The 16,768-nt window shown below is 31.4% G+C and overlaps 2 protein-coding genes across 2 annotated transcripts; one reads left to right on the top strand and one right to left on the bottom strand.

Annotated features, from left to right (window-relative positions):
* The first annotated feature begins 4,587 nt into the window (after nt 1–4,587).
* On the top strand, nt 4,588–10,235 carry LOC123662477. Its single transcript, XM_045597319.1, has 5 exons — nt 4,588–4,863; nt 5,438–6,642; nt 7,022–7,202; nt 7,486–7,593; nt 8,612–10,235. Exons 1-5 carry the CDS (start codon nt 4,770–4,772, stop codon nt 10,123–10,125), a joined length of 3,102 nt encoding a protein of 1,033 aa, XP_045453275.1. The 5' UTR covers nt 4,588–4,769; the 3' UTR covers nt 10,126–10,235.
* Nucleotides 10,236–11,280: 1,045 nt separating this feature from the next.
* On the bottom strand, nt 11,281–14,971 carry LOC123662243 (dimethyladenosine transferase 2, mitochondrial). The gene is made up of 7 exons (XM_045597114.1): nt 14,450–14,971; nt 14,237–14,378; nt 13,511–13,650; nt 13,296–13,445; nt 12,732–12,871; nt 11,564–11,728; nt 11,281–11,486 (listed from the first exon to the last, which is right to left on the bottom strand). Exons 1-7 carry the CDS (start codon nt 14,858–14,860, stop codon nt 11,315–11,317), a joined length of 1,320 nt encoding a protein of 439 aa, XP_045453070.1. The 5' UTR covers nt 14,861–14,971; the 3' UTR covers nt 11,281–11,314.
* Between the last annotated feature and the right edge of the window lie 1,797 nt (nt 14,972–16,768).

Genomic DNA, 16,768 nt, shown 5'->3' with positions numbered 1-16,768 from the left:
CGTTGAGAAGCTACACTATCCTTGAGCGACATAGGTTATACTATATTTTCAAAAATATTAGGGATCCTTACTAAAACTCCAATAATGTAAACCAAGGGATAAAAAAATTACCAAAAAAATTCCTTACATTGCGTACGCTGCAAAAACTAATGATAATAGAAATATATAATGTAGTAAGACTTTGTACAACACATCATTATCTACAATAATTGTATTTGCTCGCAAACGAAAACAAAACTGACTTCAATTACATCGACAAGTAATACATTGATACGTAATATATACGCGTTATCAAAGGTTACTCAAAAAGTTGTTATTATATCTCGATGAAATTTAAACGCGACCACATGATAAACATCAGCTTTCTGTTAAATTAAAAATCATCAGAATCGGTCCACCCAGTCAAAAGTTCTGAAGTAACATACATAAAAAAATACAGTCGAATTGAGAACCTCCTCCCTTTTTGGAAGTCGGTTAATAAGTGTCGCGACAGCCTATGTCTAACTATTATAATTATGTCACAATACGTTTGGTGCAAAGTTGTTGTGCCAAACAATGCCAGTCTACAATAAACGATTTAAAGTTAACCCACATTTTGAGGAGTTGATGATGTACACGGTGATGTCAACGAATCAGGAATAGGGAGCGTAGTACTAATGGCATCATAAGATGATAGCCTGTCATCTGCTAGATTGAATGATTTGTTGATGACTCTGAAAGGGTGGATTTAACATTGTTAATTTTCAAAGTTGATAAATCTAAGCTTCATTTCACTACTATGACTAAGGTGAACCATATCGTGATTACCTTCTACATGAGACAAAAAAAAACTTACGGGACAAAAACAGTGTGGCGTTAGTGTTGGTTTGGTGCCCTCGACTAATCCTTCTATTGTTCACCAACACTTGAAAGCTAGTGGTATTGATATGATCTGAACAAATTACACTATTTTTTGTGGGCATCCAGGTTAATCTGTTATTACATTTTTTCCATGTATCCCTTAAATTTGGATTTTTAGAAAACCTGCCATATTTTTATATAAAACATTATGGTGGAAGTTCACATTAAGTAATTCTAGTAAAATGTATTAATACTCATAATACGTGTATTATATTTAATTTAATGTAATTTTATTATATAACTATGTTTATTAAAAAAAGCTAGCAATATAATATTTTAAATAAATCAAAATCTCAAAAATGTCTGTCTCCTCTTTTGCCTTTGCCGTTTTTATCGATAACCATCTACAAACAAACCGGTAACAACACTATCGCTCGGCGACAGTGACTTCTCGGAAATAGACTCCGAACTGTCGCTCGACCGATCCGCATATTGTATGCGGGCGAGCGGCCTGTGTTGGTAAACAAATCGAGTCAACACGAACGATAATATTTGTAATTTTTAAGTTTAAAAAAGGTTTAAAAGAAGTATACAAGTAATAATGTGATTAAATAATTGTGTTTGCTCGCAAACGAAAAAAAAAAACCGACTTCAATTACATCGACAAGTAATACAACGTAGATCGACGAAAAAATAGTCAAGCAACTACGCGTTATTAAAGATTACTCAAAAAGTAGTTATCAGATCTCGATAAAATTTATATGTGACCACATGATAAACATCAGCTTTCGATTAAATTAAAAATTATCAAAATCGGTACACCCAGTAAAAAGTTATTACGGATTTTCGAGAGTTTCCCTCGATTCCTCTGGGATCCCATCATCAGATCCTAGTTTCTTTATCACGGTAGCAAACTAGGGATATCCCCTTTCCAACAAAAAAAGAATTATCAAAATCGGTACATCCAGTAGAAAGTTATGCGGTATAATACAACGTAGGTCGACGAAAAAAGCGTCAAGTAAAAACATATTATTAGATATAACTCGAAAAGTAGTTGTTAGATCTCAAATAAATTTAAATGGGAGCAATTGGCACACACCACCTTTCGATTAAAACAAAATTTGTCGAAATCGGTCCACACGGGCAAAAGTTCTGATGTAACATACATAAAAATAAAAAAAAAAATACAGTCGAATTGAGAACCTCCTCCTTTTTTGAAAGTCGGTTAAAAATACTTACGTATGAAAGGTAACGCCATTTTATAGTAAATTTGACATGGCAAATCTTTTTTTGCAGCAAAAAACAGAACAATTTGGCATTTTTTGAAGGACGTTGATTCAATCGTGCAACTAGATTTAGTCTAGTGATCAGTGCGGCTGCAACTAGTTTTATTGTTTGCATATGGCCATTTGGCCTTATACCTTGACAGAGGGGAACGCCTGTACATGGCTACTCCCCTCCGTGTTGCTCTTTGCTTTTATTACATATGTGACATATTATTTGATTATTCATTTCTGAATATGATTTGTGTTAAAAAAGATCTATTATTTTAACACGTTAACAATATAAAAAGAGAAAAAACTAAAAAACTTTTTTTACTATTTTCTAACTGGTTTTTACAGATGATTATGCAATTATTTCCTACACTAGCCCATTGGTTAAAATTCGACCTTAATTTGTTTATTTAAATTATAGCTCATGGAACCATGCTTTGATCATTATTGATTGATTGGTTTTATGCAAAGGTTTTATGGCTTTGAAAGTTTGTACATTATTAAGGGTCAGTTGTCAAAGACTATACTTCTATAATAATAAACATAATAATTGTGTTTGCAGGCAAACGAAGAAAAACCGACTTCAATTATATCGACAAGTAATACAACGTAGGTAGACGAAAAAATAGTCAAGGAAATACGCATTATCAAAGATTACTCTAAAAGTTGTGATAAGATCTCAATAAAATTTAAATGTGACCACATGATAAACACTGGCTTTAGATTAAGTTAAAAATCATCAAAATCGGTACACCCAGTAAAAAGTTATGCGGATTTTCGAGAGTTTCCCTCGATTTCTCTGGGATCCCATCATCAGATCCTGGTTTCCTTATCATGGTACCAAACTAGGGATATCTCCTTTCCAACAAAAAAAGAATTATCAAAATCGGTTCATATCTCCTCCTTTTTTTGAAGTCGGTTAAAAAGAGTCTAATTATATGTATAGTCTAATTTATCACTCCCCGCAGGAGTACAAAGTTTTCGCTTCTAATACGTCACCTAATATAGTACTCGCACAATGAAAAACGAATTTAAAAAAAAATGTAACAACCCTTGGTAAATCTTTAGTTAAGTGGGCTCCAATTTATGGGATCCTGGGGGGAGAGGGGGTGAAGGGAGGGGGGAGGGTGGGTTTTTTACCCCCCTCGTAGTGTGCTTTTCGCGTAAACCCCGTGGTTTCGAAGATATCGTGTTTGAAGTTTTGAGGTTAACTTTACGTGATTCAGAGGTATAACAATACCTTAGAGCTCCGCGTCTGACTCCACCTTAACTCCGGTGTTGCGGGAAGTGCACTCATATGCTCTGTTCACCAACTTTCACACTTTATTTTCGAACAAATTTACGTAAAAATGATCTAGATTGCAAGATCAACAAACGATACGAACTGACGTTTAACGACTAACAAATAGACACTTTTGACCAAAATAACGCGTCACTTAGCATTTCCTTTAAAACACAAAGCTTTAGATTAGGAAAAACCGAATTTCGAGACCGTGGGGGGAAGGGGGGGGGACGCTACCCCTGGTACCACTGTCACACCTCAGAACCCCATGGTTATGGAGATATTCATGGCTAAAGTTTTGAAGTTAGAAGAAGAATTTCGAAAAGTTAGAGGAACGCTTGGCTCCGGCGCTGCGGGAAGTGCAGCCCTTCCGCCCTTGCGTGCGAAAGCACGCTCACTCATGCTCCGTTCCGCAGCGGAGACTGGTCGCCTTCGGCGACCAGCCTCAGCCGCTCCTCTACGCATTCGTTCGCGCGCTTTCGCACGGCGGGCGAGGGCTGCCCTCCCTCCGCGCCTCCGCGGCTCAAAAAAAACACTCTAGGGGTAGGGCAGACCGATACCACGTGGACAGTGGGGTGCTCCGATTCGGTTTTGGGTATTTTTCGAATTTCTAAACCTACATTCTAGCACGCAATGTTACTAATTTTATTAGAATATTATGTTTGACGCGTTATTTTGTTTAAAAGTGTCGATTTGTCAGTCGTTAAGCGTCAGTTCGTATCGTTTGTTGATCTTACAATCGAGATCGTTTTTACGTAAATTTGTTCGAAAATAAAGTGTGAAAGTTGGTGAACGGAGCATATGAGTGCACTTCCCGCAGCACCGGAGTTAAGGTGGAGTCAGACGCGGAGCTCTAAGCTATTGTTATACCTCTGAATCACGTAAAGTTAACCTCAAAACTTCAAACACGATATCTTCGAAACCACGGGGTTTACGCGAAAAGCACACTACGGGGGGCTAAAAAACCCACCCTCCCCACCTCCCTTTACCCCCCCACCCCCATTTCACCCCATAAATCGGAGCCCACTTAACTAACGAATGACCCAACCCTTTATTATTTGGCCTTCCATTTATTGTGATTTATAATTTGTAGTCTGATATGAGTAGAGTAATAACAGTTTAATTAAAATTAAATACTTGTTACTATTAATTATCTATATAATGAAAAAAAAATGAAAATGGCTGATTTATATGACAGCTGACCCGTCAGTTGTTGTCCTACAAAAAATTGTCAATTAAAATGAACAGCTGTCCATCTCATAAAGTTTCTTTTTCGTAATTGATGTGTCACGTAAAATAAATGATATTTATGCTGTGTAAACAACTTAAATAAATATAGTATTTATTAAATTTTGAGGATTTTTCGAAATAGGATGTCGATTCCTCCACTTGTTTGCAGCACTCCTCCACCTCCTGAACAATGTGAAGACGACAAAGATCACGAAGATTTTGATATAACATACAATTGTAAGTCAAGTATACCTGCATCATATCTTCAACTTGTGTAAAGTATTGATATTCGTGTTATCACGTATGACATCAATGAGAAACATTTTAAGGTTTCATTATAAAACAAGCTATTTAAAAAAAAAAAACCCTATATCGTATTAAATATGGGATTCAATATTTTTTAATAATTGCGTTTAACTTTTTAGTGGTGAAACCACTTTACACTCAGACAATTTTCTGAATTATCTTTTTTGCTTACTTTTTTTTATATTTTTATAATCAAAATTTAACTTTTTATTAGCCAATATAGTGTCATTAAGGTAACTGTAAGAACAACATTAAGAATAACTTTCCCTTTCTACGTTGAATGTAATTGACTGTTCGAAACTCACTTTGTTTAATTAATTCATTATTTTGTTTTATTACAATGAATAAGCAGATATGAATCTTACAATATTTCTAAATACTATTTTTAGAAATATTTTTCAAAAATACATCATTTGCAACTTTAAAATATATAGCATTTGTTTGTTCAACAATTGTTGACCGTGCTTTGTAATTTGTTTATTGATGTATTGACTGAATATTTCAGTATCTCAAGAAGATGACGAAGAAGATAGTACTGAGTATAATTATGGAAATTATAGCGGTTACAATATTTATCCTCCCAAATCAGAACAAACAGAAAAAGATAAATGGCCTTTAAATTTTGATAAAGAAATCCAAAAAGGATCAGAAGATATTTTGAAACCTGATGGAATACCAAGTAGTGACAATTTAATATCAAGTGAAAACATTAAATATGATGACAATATATTAGAAGATTTAAATTTAAAAGTTAACTCAGACAATGTACATTCCAGTGATACACCTACTAAAGAATATGAGACTGAAGCTGACATTTATACTAATGAAAGTCCTGATAAAAATTCTATGATACAAGATGAGGGAGGTACAGATATTATAGAAAATGTTGAAGAGAATGCTATAGATTCGCCTAAAGTTTTTAGTATTGTGTCAAATGTTACTGATGGACTAAGTTTTGAGAGTGAAAGTGTGGGAATAAAGTCAGAAAAGTCGTCTGACGATTTATCAGAAACAAGATTTGAAGATAAGATTAGTACAATACAAACCGAACAGTATATATTATCTGATAGTATGCAATTGAAAGATGATCAAGAAATATCAGAAAATGTTCTCGAGTCAAAATGTAAAAACTTTGAAACCGAACGACAGCCAAACATTGAAGAATTTGAAGATTTTGATGACTTCCAGTTTACACAGTCTGAAGTAACACAAGCCCTTCCTGCAAACAGTGAAAACCCTTGGGATAACAATGCCAATGAAAGTTCTGATTTTGGTGACTTTAAGGCCAACTTTGATAACGTAAGCACAGAAAAACTTGAGGAAAATGAATCAAAAAGTCATAAAGAAGTAACAATTGATGGTGATAATGATGATTTTGGAGATTTTGATGATTTTAAATCTGTTAATAATCTTGAAAGTGAAGAAGATAAGCAAGTAACTTCAAGCAGTAATGTTCCGGTGTTAAGCTTTCATTCTTCAGATAATGAGTTGCAAATTGTAGATAGTATTAATAATGTGTTAACAACAATATTCACTGATGAATTACCCAAACCCGAAAATGATTTAGATGGAAAACTTGAATTGTTTTTGAATGAAACATGGGGTCATTTGATTGATATAGATGTAAGGCAACCTTACATTGTTAACTGGAACAATTCTTTGGCTCAGAAAACACTTTTAAAGGCATTGTGCATAGACTCCAGGAACATAGTAAGATTATTTTTCTATAAAACTTAATAATATATCAATGGCACATTACTTAAGTTTGTAATATATGTAATGTTATAATGTAGGCAATTTTAAATTGTTTGTTATAGATTTTTTTAAGTTCCTAAGTGTCTATAATTACTTTATGGCAAAAATAAATGTATTTGTTTCATTTAAAAAAGTTGCCTCTAATATTTACATGTTTGTACTTGTTTCAATATGAAAAGTTAGTTTATTTATTTTTTGTTTGAACAAGCTAGTCACAGGATCTTACAATTCTTGACATAAATGATATGTAAAAAAAAAATATGTAGTTGATGATATAGATACTTAATATCAAATTATTTAAGTGTATGAATTTGTTTCTTTATATACTTTTCAGTTGTTCGGTCCAAAATGGAGCTACAACATGCCTAAATATGCAACAAATCTAAGCACTGCCCCCTTACAACCTCAAAAACAACATGTTCAGTCAAACCCATCAAATACTGAATCAACTGAAAAGGTGCCCAGCAAGGAAACAGCTTCATGGGTCGACCCTTTCACACCTGATGGACGTGAATGTAAGTATTTAAATAACAACTTTATATTAAATATATTAAAATAATACTAATCTGTACACAAAGAAGGTAAAATTTATACTTCGTCTTTGACTAACACTATGTAATTATCAATATAGCTAACACTGTGTCATTTGCAAAGAAGAATTATACTCAATATTTATAAAAATAATTGTAAAAATTTTGAACTGTATAATTGATTCTTTTGCATGTCTTGCACATGGATAAAAATGATACACCTTTGCGTTATCTGCTTCTTCCTGAATCCTTTATTCCTATCTATTAGACACCTACGCTGAAGCTCTACTCCTAGACTTAGAGCATCTAATGGCCACATTAGACCAAATGGCTCACAAACATTCCTCATTAAAAATTTCAGAGCTTCTGTCACATGGTAAGTTAAATGGCATGTAGTCAAACTATTTGCACTGTTTTAATGAGAAAATAAAGCTAATATATAGTATCATGTAATACATTTTAACCATACAATTTATCCCTTAATTTATACATTCGATAACTTTGTAGGAAGACATTTTCTTGAGATTTTATGTAGTAGAGTACAAATACAACATTAAAATTGTTTTATATATAAACGTGGTCGACTCCTAACTGCGTTTCTTCAAATGAACGTGACCTATTACACCTACAGAACCTCAATTTGAAGGAATGCAGCTAGGAGTCGAACAATGTTTAAAATACAATCAAATTGTTAAATCAATTATCACTATTTAACTTATTAATCCCATTAAAAACTCATTTATTCATTTTAATATTTTCAAATTGTGTAAATCAAACTAAGTAAATAAAGGGATAGATGTACAAAATTGTTTTAATGCTTTTTAAATAAAAAAAAAAATATCTTGGTTGTATAATTTATCGGTTAATTACTGGAATAAATAATTTCAAGAATTACTTTGGTAGTTCACTTGGCTCAAGATCTTTATATATCACACCTTCGGTGCAACAGTCACAATAGCTCATTGCTTAATTTTAAAGGAGAGGACTTTTAATTTTGTTTATGCATTCTTTTCCTCATTTCTGGATTACTATTTATGGTAGGTTTGAAATCTTATACTAGCTGACATGGCTAAAGTTGTCTTGCCGCTAAAAATTTTATATTGAATTATCAAAAAGTCCTAATAAAAGACATAACAAAAAAAGTGTCCTGAATTGTGACTTTGTTGCACCGAAGGTGCAATATAACGATAATTGATTTTAAATTAATAAGTGAAGCAGAAAGTAAATAGTTATTAACTCGTACAGTGTGACATTAAACAACATTCTAAAATCATTTTCTTGTTATTTATTATCATCAAATAATTTTTTCTTTGGTTGCAGTAAAAATTAATGTATAAAAGAAATTAAACTATTAAATTTATCATACAAATTTATAATATATGTTGATGTTTCAGCTTGCAGTGTTGACAATGATGTTAAGAAAACTGAGACTGTAAAAAGACCATCAGATTTAGATGTTTTTAGCAGTGAACCATCTACAAATTTAAATAAGATTTACTCTAGTACCATTCATGTACAACCATTGCGACATATCAATTTACCCGACACTCATATATTTACACCAACTGACTCTGAGACTCCGAGATCTAAAACAATTCACTATGATAGTGGACCACCACTAGTGCCTCAGCAGGTTTTAGAACCAGCTACAAGCCAGTCTGACCAGCATATTTCTCAACCAAGCAATATAAACGAAAATGATGACTATTGGGAGTTTCAAGATTTTAAAAGTACAGCCACAGAGGTTTCTGCCAGTAGTGTTAATGAAGTAGAGGAACAGACTAGTATTACCAAGAACTTGTCGAGTAACACTACAGAAAAGGCTGGTATTACATATCAAACTCAGATATTACAACCAATTAAATTGGAACCTATCATACCCACACTTAATTGGCCGGATCCAGGAGAAGTAAAGGAAACATTTACAGATTTTTCTGAATTCGTTTCTAATAGTGCATGGAGCGAAAAAGATAATACAAATTCTGAAAATAATGTAATAAATATTCATTCAAAAGAGAAGGACAATTCAGTAGGCCCTGTTCCTCCAACTGACAATATAGAAGATGAATTTAAAACATTCCAATCTGCACCAATTTCTGGCTTGCCATTGGATGTCGGATCTACTTTTGTAAGTACCCAGAATTTAACTTCAAACAACTTAAGTAAACAAAAAAATTCGACAGATAAAAATATACAAATAAAAAAAGAGAACAGCCTTATAGAACCCAATATTTCATTTGTGGAGAATAAAATTTTATCTACAATGAATACTTTAAGCCTACAAGAAGACACTCTTACAAAAACAAGTGCAAATAATACTGCAAACCATTTAAACAGTGATATTTTGTTACCTATAAACTCAAGCTCAAATACAACAGTACGAAGTCATCATAACACAGGCCAAATATTACAACCATTATCTCTTGAAAGTTACTCCCAAATCAATTGGCCTAACCCTGGCATAGATTTACAAGATTTATCAAGATTTAATCCGATGAATAGTCTTAATTCATTAAAATATGATATAACTGCTGGTAGTAGCAAGGTTGGATCACCAGCTCACAATTCTGTCAAAACTGTTCATGAAATACCCGATGAGGACATTTGGGGCGAGTTTGTATCAAATGTACCTAAGACACAGCAAACATCTCCAAAGAAAAATATCACATTTGCTGATGATGATGAATGGACAGATTTTGTATCAAGTCCAAGCATTAAATCTCAAAATGGTTTAAATACTATAAGCCTAAATGTCCACACAAATTCAAGTAAGCAAAAAACTGTCAATCAGAACAAGTTTGCATCTGGTAGTAATCAGATACAGCTTGATATTCCAACTTTAAACTACATTACGCCTAAATCGAATAATCGTGGAATATACATGGAAAAACATTTCCAAAACTTATAACAGTGCAGAAACCAATTTAACATTTCTGTTTGTAATAATGTACTTAAAATAGTTACATAAGTGTAAATAGTGTGGTGATGGGATAGTATAATATTTAATAGTTTACCAAATTATGGCTACACTATTTTCAAGTATTATAAATTTCATTTCTTATTCAAATATCATTTAATTATAATTAAATTTGTAATAATATTAAATAGAAGGCATTTGAAGAATACCCGTCCTTGATAGAAAATAATTATTCTTTAAAATTGACTATTTGTTTGTATGTATAAATGGATATTTCTTAAAATTGTACTATTAATTTAATTTTTATTAAAATAATATTTATTATTTAGATTTTAAAAGATAAAAATAAGTATTATATTGTTTGTATATAGTGTTAAAATGTATAAAATGTAAAAAATATCTAATTTTATCATCACATTAAACATTGTACTGTGAACTTCATATTTTTAATATATAAGCTCTTTCTTCATTACTTCCATTTATTTTTAATTTTTTAGAATTTTTTAAATTTCATTATCAGGATTTATTTTTAGGTTTTTACTTTTAAAAACGATGTGAAAAAAAATTTCTATTGCATCTTTCTACAGTGTTAGTTTTATAAATATGTAACTTACTCGTATCATTCAACATAATTAATTGCAAGTTAATACATCATATCCTAATTAAATATTTGTGATTAATGATCATTTATAAAAGTTTCCAATGACGCTGTTTAAAGTTACTCAAAGTTAGACTTAGTGCAGTTCTTGAAAAGGCACTGATTTAAATAAATCATAAAATCTAAAATTATGAATATAGTTAATGTTTTAAAATGAACTTTTATGTATTCATCTGACAAACTGACATATAAAATATTTACTTAAGTGCTAGTCATTCCTTTGAAGTACCTACCTAATACAATTGAGTTTTTATAAAACAATTATTATTTACATCAGGTAAATAATAAATCAATCTTCCATAAAATTATCATAATATGTAAATAAGTTTTATAGATCCGAAATGTATTTGGTTGACATTTACAAACTTAGTTTGAATAATTTAGGCGTTTACCGTAAACGCTTTACGTCATGCATGTTGATGTTTAATAGGCATGCAATTATGACATCTACTTGAGTTGTTCTAAAAAATATAAAGAAAAAGGGCTAATTTTATATACCTAATTTCTTTATTGTAGCAATATTTAAATGGTATCAGGCGATGTTTCGGTATCAGAAGGTTCTATTTCGTCAATGTTAGAAACAATGCTACGTTTCACGTCATCATCGTCGTCAATATGCGAAGCAAATTTTGGTAAATTATTTTCCATAGTAACTCGAAATGGACACTGTTCAAATTCGGGCCAGGAGACAAACCTAAAATGAAAAAAAAAAAAATGAGAATTGTTCCATTTTTTTTTCAATATGATAATAAATATAATAACTTAAAATACCTTTTAAAAATAGTCAGTTTTTGTTGTAGATTTAAATCACCAAACTCTGTAAATATAGTCATATGTGGTAATTTAGCATCATCTTTTCCTGGTGATAATTCTTTATTTGTGTCTGGTGGATCTTGTCCAGTAATAAGCCATACTCCACAACCAGGTATCCATTGTCTTGAATAATAAAATTGATATCAGAAAAAAAAAACTAAATGAAAGCCTCAACAGAAAACTCTAGATCATGACCATACTGCTGTAACAACTAAGTTCTTGTCAAAATTAAATAAATTTACACCACAAAAAATACTGTATAGTACAAAAATTATAATAATACTACTAGACCAGTGATTTAGCTTTTGAAACCTAAAAAAAAATGATAGTAGGATGAAACCCATTATAAAAGAAAGAGAATACGACGAAAATGAATGGAAAAATAAATTACGGGCGATCTGAGGTCGGAAAGTGGTAGGAAAATAGAGATAACGCGTTTTTTACTCTTTACGCCCCTTCCATACCACTTCCCGACCTCAGATCGCCCGTAATTTATTTTAACCACGCTTTTATTAGCTTGGGTTGTATGTCTATATGTATGTATGTATGTAATGGAACCTTTGAGCATAATTTTCTCAACTTCCAGAAGTTTGATTAATTTGAAACTTTGCACACGTATCAAGGACTGATGACAATGAAATAATTCAATAACAGTTTCCCAATATAATGCTTGATATATTAAATGTAACAATTATTCTACTTACAACTATCTATGTGCGGAGAGTTATAAAAACATAGTAGAAAGTTATGAAAATATAGTAAAATGCACCTAACGTTCTTTACTCTGAATTGAATTATTCTCTTAATAACTTAAATTTTATTATAATATTAAATTTGAAGTAAATAATTATGATTGATTGTTCAATCTTCAACTACTGTAATATAAACTCTTTGTAATTAAAAATAATTTTGTACTTTTTAGTTCAATTAGCTATGAAAATGTGGTTTTTTATTTATTTATTTTTTTTTATTCCTTTCTTTTTCGTTGTATTTTTTTTTTTGAATGAGTCATCCTACTATAATTTTTTTCACTTTCTACCATTTTCAAAAGCTAAAAACACTGGTCTATATGGACTTCTTACAAACAAAAAATTGAAAAGTTTGATATTTTACAGAAGTAACTTACTCTAACATCGGTATAACTCTTGTAGATGAGGAGAATGTATGCCGCTTGAAGAAGAACCACAACAGTGGTAAGTGACTTGGTAGACATGGAAGTTTTGGTTTTTGTGTTATTTTCACTAAGTACAGACAAAATTCATCCATCTGTTATAAAAGTATTAATTTATATTAATATGCATATAATTCTTATATATAAAATTCTCGTGTCACGATGTTTGTTGCTAAACTCCTCCAAAAATCTGGACCGATTTTTATGAAAATTTGTGTGCATGTTGATAAACACGGGCTATTTTCCGCAACTGGACGTCTTAATGCGCCTATTTTGCGTGATAATATGTGTGCATATTGGGTAGGTCTGAGAATTGGCCAACATCTTTTTTTATACCCCTAAATATTTATTTTTTATTTTTTTTTACAAAATTTTATATTATTTTATTGTGATTTGGCATTGAAAAATACATACAACCCAAAATTTTCACCCTTCTACCACCAATCCCAATTTTTTAATAGCGTTAAGCGGCAAGACAATGTTTGCCGGGTCAGCTAGTGAGACTATAAAAACACTTACCACTGAGGCTTTCTGGGTACTTGAAGCATAGGTCCAAGGCAAAAAGTGGACTTTAGGCACCTTATTAAGGACTTGATAGTCAAAAAGTAGTTGAAAAAGGGAAGGAACCGACTTATGCTTATTAATTTGAACTGAGGCATCTGCAAGAAACTAAAGAAAATTAGTTTTTTACAATTTGTACTTCAAAATATGAACTGCTTTAAAAATATACACACTTCATAATGATGTCCTGGCATCACAATGTACAGATCTGGTCTTCCTAAGTGATTGTTGGCATTATGAAAAACAATTGTATTTATTAAATGTTTCACAAAGGAAAGACTTGGCATGGCTCCAATAATACTTAAAATTCTATCTGAAAAAAAAAAACATATTTGTTTAATGTTTAAAATGTAGTTGTGGTGTACAATAAAGTATAAATAAATAAATAATATCAGATGGCTGTGATGTCGTCAATGCGTCGTCGGCGCAACGGTCACAGAACTAGTGGCTATTGAGCTGGTGGTTACGGGTTTGATCCCCGCACATTACACATTTGTACTGGCCATACAGATGTTTGCCGTGGTCTGGGTCCCCCAACGTGCCTCGAAGAGCACGTTAAGCCGTTGGTCCAGGTTGTTATCATTTACAATACGGGAATATGTACGCCAACCTGCATTGGAGCAGAGTGGTACATTAAGCTCTGATCCTTCTCCTACATGGGGAAAGAGGCCTATGCCCAGCAGTGAGTTATTACAGGCTGAAGTGATGATTAATATCATATAATAACATTCAATTTTTTTTAATGAAAACAAACTACTACTACAAAAAATATATAACAATTTATTTATTATAAAGAATTAAACAAATATATATTTATTAAAAAGAATTTTAAAATGTCTATTTCTGAATTATAGCTATGTTGTTATCCACATTATTATTAATAAACTTCAATAACTAACCTTTATCATCAGTAGCTAGGTCTTCTAATAATTCCTTTATTCTGTTTCCATTGTCCATTTTATCCTGAAAAGCTAATTTCCACATTCCAAAAAAATCAGCAATTTTATACTTTATTCTTTCAGGATGTTGTGTTTGAAGGTCCTACAAATATGGTATTCAATAGTTAAATAAGTTAAAAAAAGAATAATGTGTAACCCATTACTATAGCTTACTTTCAAACATTGTGCAAAATGGTTAGAAGTTTCATATAAATAAAGTTTATTTTTTTGGCATTGTAAAAGCTCTTGAGTTAGAAGTCCCGGTCCAGGATTCACTTCGACTACAGGTGCATCTTTTTCAATATACTTTTTTAGGGTTTCCGTAATGTTTCGTGCGGTGTTTTCGTTAATAAGGTACATAGTTTCTGGTGCTTTATATTTTCTCAGTAGACTTTTAGGCACGATATTAATAATGTTTTTATATTCTGAAGAAGATTCTAAGTAGTTTATAACTTCTTGTGAAACTTTGGTTCCTTGTTTTTCATGAATTTTATTCATTTTATGACACAATCTCACCGGAGTTTTTAAATGATAAAAAGGTATCTTTCTCGCCATTGTACATTTATAACATTTATTAATAAACATTTATTTAATTCAATCTTATTTTATTTATTTATTATTATTAGTGTACGTTTTGTGGTACGTGGGTTATTGAATCAGTGTTCTCAACTCTTGAAAAAACTTCTACAGTGTGACCAGATTTCATTTAACTAACCTACTGCCTGTGGAGGTTAAAAACTACTAAATTCTACTAAAAGAGAACGAGAAAATACTAAAATCAAAATCTATTACATTTTTTTCGCTGTTGTGTTGCAATGACGAAGCATAATTGTTTTCTTGATTATAACGATAAAACAATAAAGAAAACACCATAAATAATCATGATATACCTTTTTAAAATCCTTGTATTGTGCCCTTCAATTTGATACCCATATTGTAGTATTCGAGAAAAAAAATTTTTTTTCATTAACTACAATGGCTTCGCGCAGCCGCCATGTTTGATTTTTTTTAATGTCACCTATCTAAGAACACTTGGGCAGCTAAGACGAACCTAACGATACCTCAATTATGTAAATCCGTTCAGTGGTTCTGGAAATATGAGGTAGTAAAGAATATTACATACAAACATACATACATACAAGATACGCGCGAAAAACATAACCCTTCCTTGGCAGTCAGGTAATTAGTTAAATCAATGTTTGTTACTTAAAATTAAAATCTACAGAAATATAGGTATTTTTAAATTGTGATCGAGTTATGGATCTTCTTCTTTATGTTGGGTAACGTTGTCATAATAATAATAATAATAATAACAATATTCTTTATTGCACACCATTAAAAGATACAAACAAAAGTAGTATAATTAGAGGAAGATGTACAAAGGCGGTCTTATCGCTAAAAGAGCGATTTCTTCCAGACAACCTTTGGGTATAGGACAGCGCATAGAAAAGCGGTTAGGTTAGGTTGGCATAAAGCTGTTTTGAGTCCATTAATTTGATATGAAATCCCTATTTCTTAGCATCTTTAACCTATTCCACTTTTTATTGAAATTTGTGTTTCACTCGGAATTGATAACTGTGGGAAGCCCCTACATTCCAAGGACAATAATATTCAATCCTATGCCTAAGAGCCTATATAAAATACCTCCGGGAATTCCATTTATGTACGGTTAAATTTAGGTGATAACAATGTTACAAACCTCAAAACTCGTATCATTTAAGTATCATTAAGTTTCATGTGTTAAAATAGAATAAATCGGAAGATAATACACTAAAACATTTTATCGGTATTTATTCACCAAAATCGGGAGTTCCACCGATAAATCGGTAACTTTTACATCACTGGCTCACGGCACGAATGGTTACGTAAAGAATAAAATTTTAAAGATAAACCTGCCTAATCAGTTTTTTTTCAATACATGTGGGACTCCCTCAACAGCTTTCCCTCTCGAATAACTACTATAAGAAAGTTAGAAAGTTTAAAGTTTGTAGTTACAATCCATTCGATATTAAGGAGAATACCAATATATAAAGTGAATTCTACCAAAATATACCAAATAAGTTTTACCTACTACATAGTGTTACCGGTACCTCGAAATCTACCAAAAAAGTAGAAATCTACTGAATTTGGTCACGCTGTGAACTTCTCAAAAGCTTTCAACAAATTCTCTAAATTAGAAACAAAACCCTATAAATCTTAAATTGAAATTATTTAAAAATCAGTCAGCTTTTATTTATTTTTAGTTTCTATTATTCAAGGGATTTTAAAATAGAAAATAAATTATTTTGTTTCTTTTTTATATTTTGCTTTAGTATATTCATTGAACATGTTCTTTTAAATTTTGATAATTGAGAAATTGTTATTATTATTGTTTTTTTTTATTAAAATATATTATGTTGCCTGGAAGAAATTGCTTTGAAGCAATAAGGCCACCTTTTGTACATTTTTCTACTAATTATTGTTAATGTTGCTTGTTTATTTTATTTCTTGTTT

This window comes from Melitaea cinxia, chromosome 18, assembly GCF_905220565.1.
Source record: "Melitaea cinxia chromosome 18, ilMelCinx1.1, whole genome shotgun sequence".
NCBI classification, from domain to species: domain Eukaryota; kingdom Metazoa; phylum Arthropoda; class Insecta; order Lepidoptera; family Nymphalidae; genus Melitaea; species Melitaea cinxia.
This window is presented reverse-complemented; position numbering and strand designations above follow the sequence as displayed.

What these genes read in the sequence shown, in the direction of transcription:
- LOC123662243 (XM_045597114.1), bottom strand. Translation starts at nt 14,860, where the DNA reads ATGTTTATTAATAAATGTTATAAATGTACAATGGCGAGAAAGATACCT. An exon ending in CCTAGCTACTGATGATAAAG is followed by an intron (nt 13,651 to 14,236) that starts GTTAGTTATTGA and finishes TTTTTTTTTCAG; the next exon opens with ATAGAATTTTAAGTATTATT. An exon ending in GTACCCAGAAAGCCTCAGTG is followed by an intron (nt 12,872 to 13,295) that starts GTAAGTGTTTTT and finishes CTTTTATAACAG; the next exon opens with ATGGATGAATTTTGTCTGTA.
- LOC123662477 (XM_045597319.1), top strand. Translation starts at nt 4,770, where the DNA reads ATGTCGATTCCTCCACTTGTTTGCAGCACTCCTCCACCTCCTGAACAA. An exon ending in GCATAGACTCCAGGAACATA is followed by an intron (nt 6,643 to 7,021) that starts GTAAGATTATTT and finishes TATACTTTTCAG; the next exon opens with TTGTTCGGTCCAAAATGGAG. An exon ending in CACACCTGATGGACGTGAAT is followed by an intron (nt 7,203 to 7,485) that starts GTAAGTATTTAA and finishes CCTATCTATTAG; the next exon opens with ACACCTACGCTGAAGCTCTA.